This window comes from Musa acuminata, chromosome BXJ3-6 (assembly GCF_036884655.1).
Source record: "Musa acuminata AAA Group cultivar baxijiao chromosome BXJ3-6, Cavendish_Baxijiao_AAA, whole genome shotgun sequence".
In the NCBI taxonomy this organism is placed as follows: domain Eukaryota; kingdom Viridiplantae; phylum Streptophyta; class Magnoliopsida; order Zingiberales; family Musaceae; genus Musa; species Musa acuminata.
In genome coordinates this window covers 31,815,001-31,836,785 of record NC_088354.1, presented here as the reverse complement: position 1 = coordinate 31,836,785, position 21,785 = coordinate 31,815,001, and the positions used below count along the sequence as shown (strand labels likewise).

The following is a 21,785-nucleotide window of genomic DNA, read 5'->3' as shown; positions in this document are numbered from 1 at the left end:
AATTTACGATGATTGTTGAGTGTCGATAGAGGATTATCTACTCTCGATATTATGAAAGGAATAGCATACGTGTTCTTAGTCAAACAAATCCTTAGCCAAAGTCATTTGGATTGAGAGAGAAAGAGTTCTCCGGGAGATTCCGATTAGAGCGAGACTCGAGTAGAAACTGTATGAGTCTGATAACACCATGCCCGATATATGGTCTCTAGGATATTAGATGGATAAGGGACTATAGATACATAGTAACTGAGGACAGACAGCTCCAATAGATTAGATTCCCCTGTATCGTCTGAGGATTGTGGCATAGTAGTCTAGTACGTTTGCAGTCGATGAGTCTAGTGAATTATTATAAAGATAATAATTCACTAAGCCTGAAGGAGTTCTAACATGTTTGACTCATAGCCAACTCGATAGTGGGCCTAAAGGGTCATACGCATATGGTAGGTATTGCGACGAGTAGATGTTCAAATATGAGATATCCGCCAGAGCCCCTATCTTATTGGATAGAGATCCACTAATCTAAGAGGCTTGGGTAGTTGGATGAAGATCTAATACCCAATATGGCATGATCCATTAAGGTTAAGTTGACAAGGGGCCTCTATAAATAGGAGAGAACTAAATGTTTATAGGCTAGAGCTTCTCTTAGTTGCCACCTCCTATTCTCCTCTTTACTTCTTCTCCTCGAATAGCAGGTCTGGAGATTAGATGAGCGTCGTCGTAGCCCCTTGGTGTTAGGAAACCTAAGCGACGACATCACATACGCATCGGAAGAACAAAAAAATAAAATTCTAAAATTTCCCAAAGATGTATTTGTCGTCGTGCGAATATTGATGCGTAAAATTCATGAAACTTAAAAGCCACATGTGAGATAGATTGTGTTACCTAGGAAGATCGTATATCCCTGAATCCCTACAGATCTCTAGGAGAGGGTGAAGGAGGTCAAGTGACCTCCTCTCTAGCGGTGATCCACACAACAAGGTTGCGACGATGCTCCTCAAATCATCAAGCCTTCTATCTAAGGAGGAGAAGGGAGGAGAATAGGAGATTGCAACCTAAAGAGGCTCTAGTCTTTGAACCATTGGTTCCCTCCTATTTATAGAGGTCCCCTATCAACATAACCTTACTGGATCCTACCCTATTGGGTATTGAAACTCCATCATACTATCCAAGCCACTTAGATTAGTGGATCTCTATCAAATAATCTCTCATTGGCTCTTATTGTATCTCATTCATATGATCCAATAATTCAGGGGCTTATTAGATATCTAATAAGATAGGGGTTCCGACGGATATCTCATATCTGAACCTCTACTTATCGCAACACCTACCATATGTGTGTTACCCTCTAGGCCTAATATCGAGCTGCCCATGAGTCAAACCTATCAAAACTTATTCTAGCTTAGTGAATTATAATCTCCATAATAATTTACTTGACTCATCAACTACAGACGTATTAGGCCACTACACCGTAGTCCTCAAACGATATAGGGGAATCCAATCTATTGGACATGTTTGTACTCAGTTACTATTTACCTATAGTCCCTCATCTATCTAATATCCCAAAGACCGTATACCGAGTAAAGTGCTGTCAGACCCATACGGTTTCTACTCGAGTCTCGCTCTAATCGGATTCTCCTAGAGAAATCTTTCTCTATCAATCCGAATGACCCTAGCTAGGGATTTGTTTGAGTAAGAATACATAGGATATTCCTCTCATAACACCGAGAGCGGATGATCATCGATCGACACTCAATAGTCCTCGTAAGATTGGCTATCACTCTTGATGACCGGCTATACTAGATCTGGAACTTTCAGACCTATAAGTCCGGTATCAAAGAGTAGAGTATTCATACAGGACATTCTTTGTGTCTCAAGTCTAAGGACTAGATACACCACTAGGACTACGAAATCACTATCTGACAATAAGGCATCATCAACCATCCAGCATTCCGTAAGCGGATCAATCAGTGAACTCATTCTCCAATGAGCACCTGTAATGTATCCTTAGTATCCCCACACGAGCAGCTATAAGACCAGTTGGATCCATCATATGAATGGGTATAAAGCACACCAGTCTGTCCGATTATCTCGATGTCTCTCTTGAGTAACCTATGATCGAGATTATTTAAGATTTGTGTTTAAAGGTGAATCGGTCTCATTATCGTGATCTCATCACGATTCGAATCTCATTGCACAGATCCATGGATATCACAATATATTCAAGCAACAAGTAATATAAAGTGATAAAATGTCAAATAATAATAATAAATAAAAAAACTACGTGTTAAGTCACATGTGTTATCACTCACGTGATTGGCTTGTATGACACCTATGACTAGCACCTAGTCTTTAGACTTGAGACACGAAAGATATCTTGTATGAGTACTCTACTCTTTGATACTAGACTTATAGGCCTGAAAGTTTCAATTCGAACATAGTTGGTCATCCAGAGTGGCAACCAACCTTATGAGGACTATTGAGTATCGATAGAGGATCATCCACTCTCGGTGTCATGAGAGGAATATCCCATGTATTCTTGCTCAAACAAATCCCTAGAGAGGGTCATTCGGATTGAAAGAGAAAGACTTCTCTAAGAGAATCCAATTATAGTGAGACTTGAGTAGAAATCGTATGGGTCTGACAGCACAATGCCCGGTATATGATCCTTGGGATATTAGATGATGAGGGACTATAGGTATACGGTAACTAAGGACATATAGGTCCAAATGATTGAATTTCCCTGTATCATTTGGGGACTATGGCGTAGTGGCCTAGTACTTCCATAGTCGATAAATCGAGTGAATTATTTTGGAGATTGTTACTACAAGTAACTTTTTTAGCCGTGACCTTGGGGTCGACACGGTTGGTTCAGGGGTCCGAACGGCCAGGATCAGGTGAGGCTCCTCTCGGGATCTTGGGGCGGCCGATTACGGGGAATCGGGTTGAAATGCTTCGCGTCGCCGGGTCGGGTCGGCTTCGGTCGAGTACCTGCACACTGGTCGGGTCAGTGATTCGGCCCGACCCCTCCAACGATCAAGTTAGTGATGAAGAGGGGAGTCTTAGGTGGAATCGTGTGTTTTTCTGCTTACCTTGCCCGCTTGGAGCCCGAGGGTATTTATAGGTGAGCTCGATGTTACCTGACGCGTCATCCTGCCGGGGTAGGGCCGTGCACCTGATCGCGTCCGTTGTCGTCGTGGGCGTTACGTGGAAGGCCGAGTCGCCGCAGGGTATGGCAAGCCTTGGTCGACGCCTTCCCCTGCCTTGTCCGGTCGTGCGGGGTCAGTATGATGAGGTCATTCGGGTACGGTCAGTGAGGGTGCACGTTACGTTGGTGTTAATGCTCGTCTCTTGGTGTAGTGTGCCGTTCGGGGGTGGCTGACGTTGGGTGGTGTCACGTCAAATCTGGTGCGTCATGTCCTGTTTGTTTTTACTTCTATCATATTCCCCCCCCGGAAGGAGCCATGCGTCGGTTTTCGCATGTAGGGGGGTCCGAGGCATGGCTTCCTGTCTTCTGGTGAATTGGCCACGCGAGTCCGAGGGGTAAGTCGTTGACGGGCCGGTCGGGCGGAGCCGAACTTGACGATCGTAGGGCCGACAAGGGCCGAGGAGCACGATGCAGGCGGGTTACCGCGCAGGTGTGGTCTCGGTAGGCGTGCAGCCGAGGGCCGAGGAGCACGATGTAGGCGGGTTACCGCGCAGGTGTGGTCTCGGGAGGCGTGCAGTCGAGGGCCGAGGAGCACGACGCAGGCGGGTTACCGCGCAGGTGTGGTCTCGGGAGGCGTGCAGCCGAGGGCCGAGGAGCACGACGTAGGCGGGTTACCGCGCAGGTGTGGTCTCGGGAGGCGTGCAGTCGAGGGCCCTGCTTTTAATTTTTGGCGACGGTGGGGGTCGAAAAGTTACCGCATTTAATTTCATCCTCAGAAAGGGCGAGTGGGCCTGTCGTCGAGGTCGAGGCGTCCGGTTGCTGCCGCTTCAGCGGGGTCGCCACGTCAGACCTTCATTAAGGCGGAGGGCCTTTGGGTGTCTTCCGATGCGACGTAACGGCTGCGCACGTGCGTGGGTGAGCTGTTGCCCGCTCTTGGGAGGCGAAGGGGCCTTGATTCTGGCGAGACATCACCTTTAAATAGCGGACGCCGAAGCTTGTCTCTATCTTCTGCTGCAGCGTTTCCTCCTTCGAGTTCTGTTGTTGCCTCCCCAATTCTCTTCCCGGCCCCCTGCGTAGTTTTTCCCTCCTCCTAAGGTCAGTTGAGATGTCGTCCTCTTCTCCTTCTTCCTCCTCTCCATCCTCTTCTCCTTCCCCTATCCTCGGGGCTGGGGAGGGGAACCCTGCTTCGTCCCCTGTTGAATCTTCTGACGAGGAAGCAGCACGAGCCCTCGAAGCTTTGATGTGGCCGCACGACCTGGACTCCGTCGTGAGCGGGCCTTCGTTGGAAGGACTCCGGGATCGTTACCATATCCCGGAGGATCATATCCTCAGCGCCCCCGAGCCGGGGCAGCGGGCGTACGATCCCGTCCCGAAGGGCTTCGCCCTATCCCTTGACGCCCTGGAAGCGGGCTTGCGCTTTCCTCTCCATCCACTCATCATATCTTGCCTGTCCTTTTGGCGGATTTCGTCGTCTCAGGTGACGCCAAACTCTTGGCGTTACCTAGTGGCATTCCTAGGGGAATGTCATTATGCCGACATCGCCCCTACCCTCGATCTCTTTCTCTCTTGTTACTGCCTTTGCAAGAGCTCGGGGGGCTATTTCCTGTCGGCCCGAACGGGCTTTCGTGTCGGGGGGGCCCCTTCCAACAATAAGGGATGGAAGGGGAGGTTTTTCTATATCAGCCGTGCGCAGGACTGGGGCTTCGGGGTCCGATGGTCCGCGAGGGCGGTCGATAACACCACCCCCTGTTTGGGCGATGCGGAGCGCCAAGCTCTAGGGAGGCTCAGAGAGATCCTCCCTAGGTCGCAGGCCATCCGGACCATGACCGAACAATGGCTGGTCGAGGCGGGCCTTAGCCCGATGCCTCTGGGTACGTTTAACGTCGCTTGGACTAGGGTTTTAGCATAGCTGATTCTTGGTACTGACCCGTTCCATCTTTAGCAGAAATGGTGAAGCTCCGGTCGTTCCTGGAGGTTCAGGCGCCGCAACCCCCTCTTCCCTCTCCACCGGCCGACCTGGCGCCTTCTCTCCCGACTCAACCAGCCGACCCGCAGCCCGGCACAGAGGCCGCCCCGCTGGAGGTCGAGGTTGAGCGCCCTTCGAAGAAGGCGAAGACAAACCCGTCGAGGGGTCCAGAGGCGGGCCACCGTCGCGGCGGGGCCGGACCTAGCCGACGGACAACTGGGAAAGGCCCGCGCCCCGTCTCCGTGCGTGATCTGTGCCGACTCCCAGCCGGAGATGGGGAGCTGTTCCTAACGCGGCTGGCAAGCGAGATCCCGCTCGCTGAGGCCGGCGAACCCTTGGTGGCGCGTTGGGAAGGCCTGTCCCGAGGAGACAGGGTGTGGGCCGGAAAAGATCCCTCCGCAGCGTTTCTCCGAGGCGCGCTCCATCCCGACATGGCTCGGGATCTGTACATTCTTTCTTCGGATGTGCTGCTCAATAAGTCCGCCCAGTCTTTGGTCTGGGTACGTTTCCGTTTTCTGGGTTTGTTTGTCCGACGCCGGCTTTCTTGACCCGATCTTCCTCATGCAGGGGCTCCACTATGCGACGGCCCTGATGGACAGGGTGCGCGACGCCGGCCGGGTCATCGGGGGCCTCGCCAACCGCAACGCCGAGCTCGTCCGCCAGGTCGAGGAGGTTCGAGCCGGAGCTGGTCCGGAGGCCGTGGCGGCTGCCGAGCAGCGGGCGGCGGATCTGGAAGCGGAGGCGGCACGCCTCTGATCGGAGCTCGAGGCCTCCAAGAAGGCGAACGAGGGGCTCCAAAAGACAATAAGGGTGGAGCTGACTGAGCTCCGCCTGGTGAAGACGGAGGCGAGCGCCCTCAGCAAGAAGCTGGAGGAGGCGAAGGCCGAAGCAAGGTCGGCCTCGGAGGCGCTGGCGGAGGAGGCCCGGCTTCGACCCGTAAAAGACAAGGAGCTCCTCGAGGCCTACAAGAAGTCGGAGGGGTTCGAGCTCGGGCTGACGCGGACGGGGCAGGTATCCTTCGAGTACGATTACCGTATCGCCACGTCCCGCTTCCACGCTCGCCACCCTAGTCTTGAGGTAGAGGAGAACCCCTTCGCTCCTCACCCCGAGGACCAGGGGGTGGACATGCCCGAGGAGGTCCCTTTCGACGATCGCCTGGAGGAGCCTGGGCAATGAAGAAAGGAGTCCTGTATTTTATTTTGCTAGTCGGTCGGTTTTTTGTAAGTCGGGTCCTGTATTTTGGCTTGCTTTCTTCAATAAAAAGAAAGACTTTTCTCCTTTCACTTTATCATCTCCCTCCTCCTAGGCGAAAGCTTCCGTCCTTGGGAGAAAACTCTTCTTCTTTTAAACGAAAAAGCTCTTCTTCTTTAAACGAAAAGGTTTCTTCGTTTCAGACAAAAAACTTCTTAAGGTTCCCGACGTTCTAGGTTCTCGGCACAGGAGAACCGTCCATCGATGTGAGTCGGTAAGTACCCGGTCGGACTACCTCCATGACCCGATAAGGTCCTTCCCATTTGGGGGCTAGCTTCCCCTTGGCTCGGGTCGGGTTGCTGACCTCGGTCTTTCGGAGGACCAGGTCACCTAACTTTATCGGTCGAGGTCGTACCTTCCTGTTGTAGACCCTTGCGACGGCTCTCTGGTAAGAGAGGGCCTTCAGGTGCGCGTCCGCGCGTCGTTCCTCGAGCATGTCGAGGCTGGCGCGAAGTCCCTCGTTTGAAACTTTCTCGACGAAGCTCCTTATCCGGAGGGTGGAGATAGTCATCTCGGGTGGAAGGACAGCCTCGGTTCCGAACGTCAGGCTATACGGGGATTCTCCAGTTGCGGTCTTGGGAGTGGTGCGTAGTGACCATAGGATGCTAGGGAGTTCGTCGGTCCAGGCCGATCGGGCCGCGGACACCCTTCTTTTGAGTCCGTCCAAGATGGATCGATTGGTCACCTCTACCAGTCCGTTTGTCTGAGGGTGTGCCACCGAGCTGAACCTTAGTTGGATGCCATGACTTGCGCAGAACTCCCTGAACCTCCTACCAGCGAACTGAGGTCCGTTATCCGTAATAATGGCCTTGGGCAGCCCGAACCGAGTCACTAGGTTTCTCCACACGAACTTCTTCATTTGGTGTTCCGTGATTGTCACCAACGGCTCGGCCTCGACCCATTTTGTGAAGTAATCTACTCCCACGATGATGTACTTCCGCTGCCCCGAGGCCGGCGGGAAAGGGCCGAGAAGGTCTAACCCCCATTGCGCGAATGGCCACGCGCACGCGACGGGGCTGAGAGGGACCGCGGGCTGTCGGGGTGCGCGGGCGTGTTCTTGACACGCGCCGCAGCGCTGTGCGTAAGCTTTTGCGTCCCGGCACATGCTCGGCCAGTAGTACCCTTGGCGAAGCAATTTGTGCGCCAAGGTTCGCCCACCGCTGTGCTCTCCGCAGACCCCCTCGTGGACTTCGGCCAGGACCGTCTGGGCCTCATCTGGCTCTAGGCATCGTAAGAGGGGGTAGGTGAAGGACCGCCTATAGAGCCGGCCACCTTCTTCGGCGTACCACGCGTGTGTACGGCGCAGTCGCCGAGCCACCACTTCGTCGTGGGGGAGGGTCCCGTCCCGCTTGAAGCGCAGCAGCTCATGTACCCACGTGATCGGGGCATTGCCGGGGGCTGTAGTTGCTACTTCGATGGCGCGGGCAGGAAGCTCCTCGATCTTTGGGCATGTTTTGCAGGTCGGTTTCGACGCCAGCTTAGCTAGCGCGTCGGCCCTCTCGTTCTCCTCCCTCGGGACATTGGATAACGTGAAATAAGGAAACTTAGCAGTCAGGTCCCTTACCTGCGCCAGGTATTTCGCCATGGTTGGGTCCCGAGCCTCATATGCACTGCTGAGCTGCTCGGCCACAAGCTGTGAGTCAGTGAGGACGTGTATAGCGGCCACCTGCATCTCGAGGGTCAGCTTGAGTCCTACTAGGAGCGCCTCGTATTCCGCTTCGTTGTTAGTGGCCTTGAACCCGAAGCGGAGGGAGCGCTCGAACGAGCGGCCGTCGGGGGCGAGCAGAACCAGTCCTGCGCCGGCGCCCTTTGAGTTGGACAAGCCGTCCACGTGCAGGATCCAAGCTTCGGGAGGCTGCTCTAGATCTTCGTTTGTCGCCTGAGTTAGCTCCGCGATGAAGTCGGCCACCGCCTGAGCTTTGATGGCGGTCCTGGGCACGTATCTTATATCATGCTCGCCTAGCTCCACTGCCCACTTGAGGAGCTGACCTGCAACATCGAATTTAGATAAAACTGTTGAATCTTGGATTTTGATGATGAAGTCAATTGTCATTTGTTGTCTAATCTATGTGTTGAGATAAGTGTGCAGGATTAACTACGATGAAAGATAGACAAGCAGCAGGAGTTGCGCCGGAGTCAAGTTCATGATCACGTTGGGAGTTCGAGAGTTCGACGGAAGTTCGGACGGTCGTCGGAGGTTCTGCGAGAACAGATCCGAGAAGTCCAGAAGCTTGCCAAGCGAAGCTCGTCGGAACTTGCCAAGTGGATCGTCGCAAAGTCCAGGAGTTTGCCGGAAGTCCGCAGGAGCATCACCGAGGGTTCATCGGATGATCGACGGAAGTTCACCGGAAACTCGCCGGAAGGAGCGATTGACGCACCGAAGCAAAGCTGCAGAAGTTGTCTTGGATTTAATCGTAGTTAGCACGATGATTAAGTTGGAAAATGGGAGGTGATCCCATTGGCTTAATCTTGGGGCAATTGGGCCCCTGAAAGATTAAAATTGGGCCGAATGGAATGAACCATTCGGACCCTGATTGCACCAGGAGGTGCAACCGCCCAGGCCAGGAGGTGGCACCGCCTGGGCTAGGCCTTCCAGCGAGACTGGGCGGTGCAACCTCCCCAGCAGAGAGGTGGCACCGCCTGAGCTCAGTCTTCGAGCAAGACTGGGCGGTGCAACCTCCCTGGCAGAGAGGTGGCACCGCCTGAGCTCAGTCTTCGAGCAAGACTGGGCGGTGCAACCTCCCTGGCAGAGAGGTGGCACCGCCTGAGCTCGGTCTTCGAGCTCTGCCAGGCGGTGCAACCTCTCCAGTCAAGAGGTGCAACCGCCTGATCCCAGAATTCCAGGATTTGATTGTTTTGAGCTCCAAATTTGAATTGGGTTGGGGCCTATAAATTCCCAACCCATTCAGCACTGAAAAGATACAGACCTACACCGAAATCTTGATCTTTTCTGTGATTCTAAGAGCTCAAAAGTGTTGTAAAGCCTTTAAGTCTCCTCCTTCTGTTCTTCAAGTTTTCAGTTGTAAAGTGAGGAGAGAAAGGTCTGTAAAGGTTGTCTCCTGAGCCTGTCAAAAGGAGAGAAACTGTAAAAGGGAAGTTTGGCCTTCGCCTATTGAAGGAAGGCCCCTAGTTGACGTCGGCAACCTCGTCGGTGGAGGAAGCCAAAAGTGGAGTAGGTCAAGGCTGACCGAACCACTCTAAATCTCTGGTTTGCGTTTATTTTTGAGCACTTTATCATTACTGCAAACCTCCTTCATTACTACTGCTCTCTGCGCTTTCACGAACAAGTTCTAAGTGCTGTTCTTCCGAATCTGCATTCAGACGTAAATTCGTATTTTCGTACATTTCAGTTTACGTTTACGTTTGATTTTGCAGAACTGTCTTCCGTGCTTTTACGAATGAGTTTCTTTGCAGTTTACACTTACATTTTGATCCTAGTGATAACTGCAAACTGTCCTCTGCAATTTTACGAACGAGTTTCAACATTTAGACGTAAAACTGCATTTAGACGTAAATCGGCTTTCCTCGCACAATCATCAGATCTCAGTTCACGTTTACGTCTTGATTTCAACTGCATACTGCCTTCTGCGAGTATACAAACGAGTTTCAAAGTTCAGACGCAAATCTGCATTTAAGACGTAAATCTACGTTTAGACGTAAATCTGCGTCTAGACGTAAATCTGCGTTTAGACGTAAATCTGTTTTTTGCAGATTACTTTTTGAGCTGTACAACAGCAGCACATTGTCTTTATACTTCTGCTTAAACTGCTCCTAGACGCAAACTGTGTTTAGACGCAATCTGCGCTTAGACGCAATCTGCGTTTAGACGCAATCTGCGCTTAGACGCAATCTGCACTAAGACGCAAACTGCGCTTAGACGCAATCTGAGTTTAGACGCAATCTGCATTTAGACGCAAACTGCATTTAGACGCTAACTGTGTTTAAATGTAAACTGCACTTAATCATAAGTAATCTTAGAATCGGCTTTTGCATCAAAATAGTCTTTATCGAACGAACGCAGCTTTCATTTTTTAATCGCTGAAAAATATCCGCTGCACTAATTCACCCCCCCCTCTTAGTGCTCTCGATCCTAACAAAAACCTGCCGAAGGGGTTGGTCGGTGATGACTTCCACCGGGTGAGCCTGGAAGTAGGGGCGCAGCTTCCGAGCTGACAGCACCAGGGCAAGCGCGAGTTTCTCTATCGGCGGGTAACGCCCCTCGGGTCCGCTCAGGGTGTGGCTGACGTAGTAGATCGGAAGTTGTTCACCCGAGCTTTCTTTGATCAGGACGGAACTGACTGCATGGGGGGAGGCCGCTAGATAGAGGCCCAGCTTTTCGCCGGGAGAAACAGAGGCGAGCCGGGGGAGGTTTGCCAGGCGCTGCTTCACCTATTTGAAGGCTTCTTCGCACTCCGTCGTCCACCGGAAGCTTTTCGGGTCCTTGAGCGCCCTGAAGAAGGGGAGGCAGTGATCGCCCAACCGGGCAAGGAAACGGGACATGGCAACAATCCTTCTGTTCAGTCGCAGCAGGTCTTTGATCGTCCGAGGTGACTGCATGTTGATGATCGCTCGGACCTTCTCCGGGTTGGCGTCAATTCCTCTTTCATGTATAATGAACCCGAGGAATTTCCCGGAGGTGACACCGAAGGCGCATTTCGTGGGGTTGAGCCACATGCCGAACTTGCGTAGCGTGTCAAACGTGTTAGGATCGGAGCGGCACTAAGAGGGGGGGGGTGAATTAGTGCAGCGGATTAAAACTTCGATTTTAACAAAATCTTTCGTACGATAAGAACGGAACTTGAAAAGTTTAACTTGAAAGCGTATTCTTAAAATTGCGCAGCAAGGGTAATAAGGAACTAAAGCGGTAAGAAGATTTGCAGTAATGTAAATGACAATAATAAAATGCAAACCAGAGATTACGCCGATTTTTAGAGTGGTTCGGTCAAATGACCTACTCCACTTGCGATGCCCCTCTTCGATGAGGCTCCCACCTTCCACTAGCAAATCTCTTGAAATGGAAGGGTAAACACCCCTCTTACAACCTTTTACAAGCAGCTCAACCTCTTACAAATTTTCAATAAGAAAGGAGGAGAACTCTCTAGCAAATTGAAAACAAGACTTGCTAAGACTTTCTAAGACTTTTCTCTCAATCAAAATGCTTCTCAAAAGTTGTTACCTCAGCTGAGATTTGAGGGGTATTTATAGGCCTCAAGAGGATTCAAATTTTGGGCTCTAAAATTTGAATTCTCTTAGGGTTCCCGGTGCTGGAGGTGCCACCGCCCAGCCAGGCGGTGCCACCGCCCAGCGCTCGGGTGCTGGACGGTGCAACCGCCCAGCCAAGGAGGTGTCACCGCCCAGCTCTCGGGTGCTGGGCGGTGCCACCGCCTGGCACTCCGATTTCACTGGTTTGGCTTAATTTAAGCCCAAACCATATCTGACTTTGGGCCCAGTTGGCCCCTAACCAGGATATAGGATTATCTCTTAATCCTAATCCTAATTACAAGTGAACTACATAACAAAAACACATCCTAAGCAAGCTTTCAACCGCGAATGTCGAGTCTTGTTTCGGCGAGCTTTCCGACGAGCTTCTTCCGACGGACTCCCATCAAACTCCCGATCTTGTGATGACTTTAACGAGTAGCCGAGCCTTCTCGGTGATCTCCGTGAACCTCCGTCGATCTCTTCGGCGAACTTCCGAAAATTCCGATAGGTTCCCGATTTCTTCTCGGTTGGTTTCGGCAGCATCTCCGACGATTCTTCGGACTCTTAAACGTCCATCGATCTTGACTCCGGTTCTCTTGCTTTGTGTTTTCTGGTTATCATAGTTAATCCTGCACACTTAACTCAATAATATGGATTAGATCAATTAACCCATCAATTGATTTCATCATCAAAATCCGAGATTCAACAATCTCCCCCTTTTTGATGATGACAATCAATTAATGATGGAGTTAAACATAACTCCCCCTATCTATATGCCATATTATGAGAAGATAAAAAACACTTGAATTCCATCCCATTGGATTCAAGCATAACCCGATAAGTTCTAATCGTAGAACTTATCGTTATCCTCATTAAACAATAGTAAGTACGAAACTTCGATGAAAATCATAAGTTAAATGATAAGGGACGAATTTTACTACGACAGAAGATAAAGATTTTCAATATAAATTTCATGATATCAATCTTGTGATATTTTCAAGGATTTGCAAGGCATATAAGACAATAATATCACACAAGTTTTTTTGTAATTCATATAAGTCATGCTATTAAAATGATACAAGTCATCACTTTTCTCCCCCTTTGTCATCAACAAAAAGGGAATGAGACTTGAAGCACATAATTTATCATACAAAGATTTTATCATTGATCATACATCACTCATCTATATTATTATTGATCATACAAAGATTTTATCATTCAAAATTAAGTATGCTAAAATATTTACGCAGAGTTCATCTTAAAGAAAAATTTAGCATTCATCCATATTATCAAATCTCTTCTTTTTATAAATAACAAAAATTGTAGATGTACAAAGAAGAGATTGGGATAAGAAAAAAATTTTAAGAAGTAACTCCAATAAGTCAAGATCATAATTCGAATACAAATTCATTCAAATTCAATTCGTCAACTTGAAACTCATAATCAAGCCATCAAAATCAATTTCGAGATTCAAAATATCATAAAATCATTAATCTTGATCAGATGGAAGCGGTGTTTGACTCAAGATAGGATAAGATAATTTAACAAGTCACCGAGGAACGGAGAGAGAATGAAAAACTTTACGGAAAATCCATTCAAACAAGTTTATTCTTAGGGACAATTTAACATACCTAATTCCCTTCTAATGAATTCAAATTGGTCTTCATTCAAAGCTTTTGTAAATATATCTGCTAATTGATGCTTTGTGTCAATGAATTCTAGAACAACATCATTGTTAAGGACATGATCGCGTATGAAATGATGCCTAACGTCGATGTGCTTAGTTCTAGAGTGCTGAATTGGATTTTTAGTAAGACATATGGCACTAGTATTATCGCATTTTATGGGAATATTTTCAAGGTGAATTCCATAGTCTTCTAATGTATTTTTCATCCAAATTACTTGTGCACAACATGCACTTGCAGCAATGTATTTGGCTTCCGCCGTAGATAGTGCAACTGAATTTTGTTTCTTGGAAGTCCAAGAAACAAGTGCATGTCCTAAAAATTGGCATGTTCCGGATGTACTTTTTCTATCTATCCTGCATCCGCCAAAATCGGCATCTGCATAAGCTATTAGATCGAATTTTTCAGATTTTGGATACCACAATCCTAAATTTGGAGTTCCTTTAAGATACCTAAATATTCTTTTAACACTCTTAAGATGAGATAATTTAGGATTAGATTGAAACCTAGCGCAAAGTCCTACACTAAACATAATATCCGGTCTAGTCGCAGTGAGGTAGAGTAGACTACCTATCATTCCCCTATATGTTTTTTGATCGAAACTTTCACCATTTTCATCCATATCTAACTTAGTCGCAGTACTCATAGGGGTGTTTATTGCTTTTGAATTATCCATGTTAAATCGTTTTAACAATTCTAATGTATATTTAGATTGGTTAAGAAATATACCATCACTAAGTTGTTTGATTTGTAATCCCAAAAAGAAAGTTAATTCACCCATTAAACTCATTTCAAATTCAAGACTCATACATTTGGTAAATGATTCACATAGTGATTCATCCGAAGAGCCAAAAACAATATCGTCAACATAAATTTTCACAATAAGAAAATTATTTTCAAAATATTTAATAAACAATGTAGTATCAACCTTGCCTTTGGTAAAATTATTTAAAATAAGAAAGGAACCAAGCCTTTCATACCAAGCTCTAGGAGCTTGTTTTAAGCCATAGAGAGCTTTAGTCAATTTGAATACATGATTAGGAAGAAGAGAATTTTCAAATCCGGGAGGTTGTTCGACAAATACTTCTTCGAAAATAAAACCATTCAAGAAAGCACTTTTTAACATCCATTTGAAATAGTTTAAAATTATTACTACTAGCATAGGCAAGGAGCATCCTTATGGCTTCTAATTGAGCCACGGGAGCGAAGGTTTCTTCGTAATCGATACCTTCTTCTTGGTTGAAACCTTTGGCCACTAATCTAGCCTTGTTTCTAACCACGATACCATTTTCGTCTTGCTTGTTTCTAAAGACCCACTTAGTACCTATGACTAAGTGGTCACTTGGTCTAGGAACAAGCTTCCATACCTCATTCCTCTCAAATTGGTTCAATTCTTCTTGCATTGCAATGACCCAAAAATCATCTTTTAAGGCTTCGTCAATGCATTTAGGTTCAATTTGAGAAAGGAAAGCAGCGTTAGCACAGAAATTTTTGAAAGAAGAACGAGTTTGAACCCCTTTTGATGTATCTCCTATAATTTGCTCTTTTGGATGAGCATCTACATACTTCCATTCTTTTGGTAAAGAAATTTCGGAAGAAGATGCATTCAAATAGCTATTTTGAGGAGAGGGTTCATTTAAATTCAAATTATCAAAACCAAAATCATCATCAAAATCACTTTTCTTTAAATCAAAAATTTCATTAAAAACTACATGAATAGACTCTTCTATTACTAAGGTTCTTTTATTAAAAATCCGAAAAGCCTTAGAAACGGAAGAGTAGCCAAGAAAGATGCCTTCATCGGATTTAGCATCAAATTTACTTAAGGCATCCTTTTCATTTAAAATAAAGCATTTACAACCGAAAACTTTAAAATAAGAAATATTTGGTTTTTTGTTATTCCATAATTCATAGGGAGTTTTTGATAGAGATGGTCTTATTAGAACCCTATTCATGATGTAGCAAGCCGTATTTACGGCTTCGGCCCAAAAATATTTGGGTAAACTATGTTCATTTAACATAGTTCTTGCCATTTCTTGTAGGTTTCTATTTTTTCTTTCAACTACACCATTTTGTTGAGGATTTCTTGGAGTTGAGAAGTTGTGATTGTATCCATTAACTTCACAAAAATTTTGAAAGTCATGGTTTTGAAATTCACCACCGTGATCACTCCGAATTGATGAAATCATGAAGCCTTTTTCGTTTTGAGTGAGTTTACAAAATTTAGAGAAACACTTGAAGCAATCACTTTTGTGAGCTAAGAAATAGGTCCAAGTGTATCTAGAGTAGTCATCCACAATCACAAAAGCATATTTGCTTCCACCTAGATTTGTTGTATCAATTGGTCCAAATAAGTCCAAATGGATCAATTGTAATGGTCTAGTGGTGCTAATTTGATTTTTTGGTTTGAAGCTTGTTTTTATTTGTTTGCCTAGTTGACATGCATCGCATACCTTATCCTTAATAAACTTCATATTCGGAATCCCTCGTACTAATTCTTGAGATGAGATTTTAGATATTGTTTTCATGCTTGCATGGCCTAATCTCCTATGCCAAAGCCAAGCATCATCATTTACGGCGGAGAAACATATTTCATTACTTAGTTCATCAAGATTGATGGTATAGACATTATTTTGCTTTAAAGCAATCATAGTCATGTTATGATTTGGTTTTTCAATAATGCACATATTTGATTCAAATCTAACGATATAACCTTTATCGCATAGTTGACTAATACTCAAGAGATTATGTTTCAATCCATCAACTAGTAAAACATCATCAATGGAAAAACTAAGTTTGTTACCAATAGTTCCCTTGCCAATGATTTTGCCTTTGTTGTTGTCTCCGAAGGTGACGTACCCTTCTTCTTTGCTAGTGAGCATAGAGAAATGAGATGGATCTCCAGTCATATGTCTTGAGCATCCACTATCGAGATACCATCTCTTGCTCCTAGCTTGTGGGTTTGTCTACAAAAGAGGATGATTTTTAGGTACCCATTTGATTTTGGGTGCCTCAAAAGTTGACCCACTAACCTTGTTATTTATTTTTGAATCCTTTATAGTTCCTTTAGGAACCCATATTAATTTTTGTGAACTAATTTTCCTAAATGGACATTTGTAGGCAATATGTCCGGATTTGCAACAGAAGTTGCATTTCATATAAGAGGAAACATGTAATGTAGGTCCTTTTATGAAAGTGGTTGGATTTTGATGTAATCCTTTTACAAATCCAATTCCATTTCTATTTGCGATGTGACCCTTGTGTGCAAGGATCATATCTAATCCTTTGCTACCAAACCTTAAACTTGTTTAAGGTTTCCTTAAGAAGCAAATTTTCATTTTTTATTGCTTCTAAATGCTCACACTTAGAACATGGAGGAGTTTGAAGACTATCAAACTTATCTTGTAGCAAAGCATGCTCTTTCTTTAAGATACTTAACTTCTTGCTAACAGTTCTACATTCATCAAATAATTCATGAAAAGCGATAGAGAGTTCTTCAAGAGATAAATCTTCATTAAATAAATCACATACCTCTTCTCCTAAAGCCATTAGCGCGTAATGAGCAACTTGCTCGGTGTTGGACTCCTCTTCTTCGGACGCGCTTGAATCATCCCATGTTGCCTTGAGCGCTTTCTTCTTTGATGTCCTCTTTTTGGCTTGAGGACAATCGTTCTTGTAGTGTCCCGGTTTTTTGCATTCATAGCAAATCACTTGGTCCTTCTTTTGTTCAAATTTATTTTTTACATTATTTTTAAGTTTGTTCTTTCTTAAATATTTTTTAAATTTTTGAGTCAAAAGTGCAATGTCATTGTCACTGTCCTCATCACTTGATGTTCCTTTCAAGTGGTCTTCTTGTGATTTGAGTGCCATATCCTTCCTGTTCTTTGGAAGGGGGTTCTCGAGCTCGTCATGAGCTTGACATGTCATTTCGTAGGTCATTAGAGACCCAATGAGTTCTTCAAGAGGGAATGCTTTAAGGTCTTTGGCCTCTTGAATGGCCGTAACTTTTGGATCCCAACTTTTAGGGAGGGATCTTAAGATTTTAGTTACTAGTTCAAAGTTAGTAAAATCTTTACCAAGAGCTTTGAGTCCATTGATGACATCCGTAAACCGGGTGTACATGTCTCCGATGGACTCACTTGGTTTCATTCGGAAAAGTTCGTAAGAGTGCACAAGGATGTTGATTTTGGACTCTTTCACTCGGCTAGTGCCTTCATGAGTGACCTCAAGAGTTCTCCAAATATCAAAAGCCGAATCACACATTGAAACACGATTAAATTCGTTTTTGTCTAATGCACAAAACAAGGCATTCATAGCCTTTGCATTTAAAGCAAAAACCTTCTTCTCCGATTCATTCCATTCGCTCATGGGAAGAGAAGATTTTTGAAATCCATTCTCGACAATAGACCAAAGCTCAAAGTCCATAGAAATGAGGAAGATTCTCATGCGAGTCTTCCAATATGTGTAATCCGACCCATTAAATAAAGGTGGTCGTGCAATAGAATAGCCCTCTTGCATGCCGGAGTAAGCCATCTCTCTTGGGTATTAAACCAAATATGAGAGATAACCTTGCTCTGATACCATTTGTTAGGATCGGAGCGGCACTAAGGGGTGAATTAGTGCAGCGGATTAAAACTTCGATTTTAACAAAATCTTTCGTACGATAAGAACGAAACTTGAAAAGTTTAACTTGAAAGCGTATTCTTAAAATTGCGTAGCAAGGGTAATAAGGAACTAAAGCAATAAGAAGATTTGCAGTAATGTAAATGACAATAATAAAATGCAAACCAGAGATTACGCCGATTTTTAGAGTGGTTCGGTCAAATGACCTACTCCACTTGCGATGCCCCTCTTCGATGAGGCTCCCACCTTCCACTAGCAAATCTCTTGAAATGGAAGGGTAAACACCCCTCTTACAACCTTTTACAAGCAGCTCAACCTCTTACAAATTTTCAATAAGAAAGGAGGAGGAGAACTCTCTAGCAAATTGAAAACAAGACTTGCTAAGACTTTCTAAGACTTTTCTCTCAATCAAAATGCTTCTCAAAAGTTGTTACCTCAGCTGAGATTTGAGGGGTATTTATAGGCCTCAAGAGGATTCAAATTTTGGGCTCTAAAATTTGAATTCTCTTAGGGTTCCCGGTGCTGGAGGTGCCACTGCCCAGCCAGGCGGTGCCACCGCCCAGCGCTCGGGTGCTGGACGGTGCAACCGCCCAGCCAAGGAGGTGTCACCGCCCAGCTCTCGGGTGCTGGGCGGTGCCACCGCCCAGCCAGGCGGTGCCACCGCCTGACACTCCGATTTCACTGGTTTGGCTTAATTTAAGCCCAAACCATATCTGACTTTGGGCCCAGTTGGCCCCTAACCAGGATATAGGATTATCTCTTAATCCTAATCCTAATTAAAAGTGAACTACATAACAAAAACACATCCTAAGCAAGCTTTCAACCGCGAACGTCGAGTCTTGTTTCGGCGAGCTTTCCGACGAGCTTCTTCCGACGGACTCCCATCAAACTCCCGATCTTGTGATGACTTTAACGAGTAGCCGAGCCTTCTCGGTGATCTCCGTGAACCTCCGACGATCTCTTCGGCGAACTTCCGAAAATTCCGGTAGGTTCCCGATTTCTTCTCGGTTGGTTTCGGCAGCATCTCCGACGATTCTTCGGACTCTTAAACGTCCATCGATCTTGACTCCGGTTCTCTTGCTTTGTGTTTTCTAGTTATCATAGTTAATCCTGCACACTTAACTCAATAATATGGATTAGATTAATTAACCCATCAATTGATTTCATCATCAAAATCCGAGATTCAACAAAACGCCTCGGTCAGGTCGGCAATGTGGGCTTCGGCCTCTTGGCTTTTCACGATCATGTCGTCCACGTAAACTTCCATGTTCCTTCCGATCTGATGGGCGAACATCTTGATCACCATCCTCTGGTATGTGGCCCCGACGTTCTTCAACCCGAACGGCATGACCTTATAGAAGTACACCCCTTGGTCGGTGAGGAAGGTCGTGTGTTCCCTGTCTTCGGGCGCCATCCTGATCTGGTTGTATCCCGAATAGGCGTCCATGAAAGAGAGGCGCGCGTGTCCGGCCGTTGCGTCGACCAACTGGTCGATCCTTGGGAGGGGGTAGCAATCTTTCGGGCATGCATTGTTGAGACTAGTGTAGTCAACGCACATCCTCCAGCTTCCATTGTGTTTTTTCACAAGGACTACATTGGACAGCCATTGAGGATACCTGGCTTCCTCTATGAAGCCTGCTGCTAAGAGATGGGTCACCTCCTCTCGTATGGCCTGCTGCCGATCAGGGGCCTGCCGCCTGGGTCTTTGTTTTACCGGGCGAGCGTTAGGTGGGATGTTGAGATGGTGCTGTGCCACCCCTGGGTCGACGCCCGTCATATCAGATGGGGACTAGGCGAAGATGTCGGCATTTTCCCGCAGGAGGCCGACGAGCTGCTCTCGTTCCTGTTCGGGTAGCTCCGAACCCACTTTGACCGTTCGGTCGGGTCGGGCTTCTTGTAACGGCACATCTACGGTGGGCCCCTTCTGCTCGGGATGAGGGGCCGACCTTTTTGTTTCCCGCGGGTCCTCTAGTGGTGGCTCGACCCTGGTCCTCTTGTGTAGTGAAACGGCGGTTAGGTAGCACCGCCTGGACTCTCGGGGGCTTCCAGAGACTTCTCCGACCCCTGCGTGAGTCGGGAACTTAATGGTTTGGTAGTAGGTCGAGACGACGGCTCTGACCTTATTGAGGGTCGGCCGTCCCAGTATGGCATTGTAGGCCGTAGGAAGGTCGACCACCAAAAAGGTGGTCATTACCGTTTTTGACCTTGGCGGGATCCCTAGGGTTAAGGGCAAAGTGATAGCCCCCAGAGGTGATATCGAATCTCCCGTGAACCCGGTGAGCGCTGAACCCATTGGGCGCATGCTTTCCTTGGCTAAGCCGAGCTTCTGGAAGGCGTCAAAGTAGAGTATGTCGGCCGAACTCCCCGTGTCGACCATGATCCTCCTTACCTGCGCGTTGGCCACCCTTGCTGATATCACGAGGGCATCATCGTGCTCGGGCTGCCTGGAGACCCCGGTTGGGAAGGTGATTTCGGGCTCGGGCCCGTGCCCAGGGGTCACATCAGGAGCGGCTCGGGCGTACGCCTTTCTTCCTGACATGGAGCCCCCTCCTGATGCGGGGCCGCCGGCGATTACGTCGATGTGTCTCTCAATGGTACCCCTTGGGTGAGGTGATGGCTCCTTGTCCGGTAGAAGGTAGTGGCCGAGATGCCCTCGGCGGATGAGCTCCTCGATCTGTCTTTTTAGCTCACGACATTGTTCGGTGTCGTGCCCATGCTGTCGATGGAATCGACAGTATTTTGAGCGGTCTGCGAGTTCTCGCGGGCTCCTCATCGGGTGGGGCTCCTTGAGTAGTCCCTTCCCCTTCTCATGGAGAAATATTTCCGTCCGTGAAGAATTCAAGGAGGGGGGAGGAGGTCTTGGGTCGGACCTATCCAACTTGCGTCAAGAGGCGGCGGGATGCTGTTGTCGAGGCGGCTCCACCTTGACTTTTTTATGCTCTTCCCGCTTTCTAGCCATCCATGTCTCCGCGGCGATAAACTGGCCAGCACGCTGAATCATTTCGGGGACCGCGGCAGGGGGTCGCTCCACGAGAGACCAGAAGAACCGGGAGGGCCGCAGGCCTGTCATGAATGCCTGCATCAGTAGAGAGGGGTGAGCATCCGATAGTCCGCGGATTTACGTCATAAAGCAGTTCACAAAATGGGAGAGGGGCTCGTCCTCCCTCTGATTGAGTCCGAGGAGTAATGCTACAGACGGTTTTGGTCGAGCGTAAGCCAGGAAGCTAAGCTCGAAGTCTTTGGCGAGTTGGTCGAAGGAGGCGATGGTCCCGGCCTTCAGACTGCTATACCACGCGCGGGCCGGCCCCCGCAGGGTTGTTGGGAACGCCCTGCACATCAAAGCATCGGAAGTCCCGTATAGCGCCATCTGGGCGCGAAAAGCGGCCACGTGGTCCGCTGGGTCAGCGGCGCCGTCATACGCGTCCAGCGAGGGGAGGCGGAAATGTGACGGGATCGCCTGATCTTGGATCTCGGGGGTGAACGGGGATCCTTGCTGCCCGTCCACTCCGAGCTCTCCTTTCGACTTGCGGACTTCCTGTTGTACCTCGTCGAGTCTTTGACTGACGAGGCGCAGCTGGGCTCGTAGGGCATTTGTAGAGTCGGCAGACGGAGCCTCGCGCTCGGGGCGGCTCGCCGTGTCTTCTGCCTCCCGGCTCCCGGGCCGAGTTATCGGATTCTGAGGCGAGCCAGGGAGCCCGGAGAGAGGTATGTGAGTGCGGACGAGGGTTTCCTGTTGCTGTGAAGGGTGAGCCACGTGCGGAGTGGTTCGCTGCGAGACAATCGGGATGATGGTCTGCACCATGCTCGTCAGGGCTCGGACTTGATGAGCGAGGTCGTGAAAGGCCTCGGGAGACACCGGCGACGGGCCGGTGGGTGCGTCGTCGGGAGGTGACAAGCCTGGGTCATTGAACAA

The 21,785-nt window shown here is 47.7% G+C and overlaps 2 protein-coding genes across 2 annotated transcripts; both read right to left on the bottom strand.

Annotated features, from left to right (window-relative positions):
* Positions 1–6,534: 6,534 nt before the first annotated feature.
* LOC135641424 (uncharacterized) lies at positions 6,535–11,036 on the bottom strand. The gene is made up of 4 exons (XM_065156781.1): positions 10,869–11,036; positions 10,464–10,751; positions 8,059–8,346; positions 6,535–7,995 (listed from the first exon to the last, which is right to left on the bottom strand). Exons 1-4 carry the CDS (start codon positions 11,034–11,036, stop codon positions 6,535–6,537), a joined length of 2,205 nt encoding a protein of 734 aa, XP_065012853.1.
* An 8,625-nt stretch (positions 11,037–19,661) lies between these two features.
* Positions 19,662–20,645, bottom strand: LOC135641423 (uncharacterized). The gene has a single exon (XM_065156779.1). It carries the CDS (start codon positions 20,643–20,645, stop codon positions 19,662–19,664), a length of 984 nt encoding a protein of 327 aa, XP_065012851.1.
* Positions 20,646–21,785: the final 1,140 nt, after the last annotated feature.

What these genes read in the sequence shown, in the direction of transcription:
- LOC135641424 (XM_065156781.1), bottom strand. Translation starts at nt 11,036, where the DNA reads ATGTGGCTCAACCCCACGAAATGCGCCTTCGGTGTCACCTCCGGGAAA. An exon ending in CCGACCAACCCCTTCGGCAG is followed by an intron (nt 8,347 to 10,463) that starts GTTTTTGTTAGG and finishes GTTGCAGGTCAG; the next exon opens with CTCCTCAAGTGGGCAGTGGA. An exon ending in CGGAATACGAGGCGCTCCTA is followed by an intron (nt 7,996 to 8,058) that starts GTAGGACTCAAG and finishes ACTGACTCACAG; the next exon opens with CTTGTGGCCGAGCAGCTCAG.
- LOC135641423 (XM_065156779.1), bottom strand. Translation starts at nt 20,645, where the DNA reads ATGAGGAGCCCGCGAGAACTCGCAGACCGCTCAAAATACTGTCGATTC.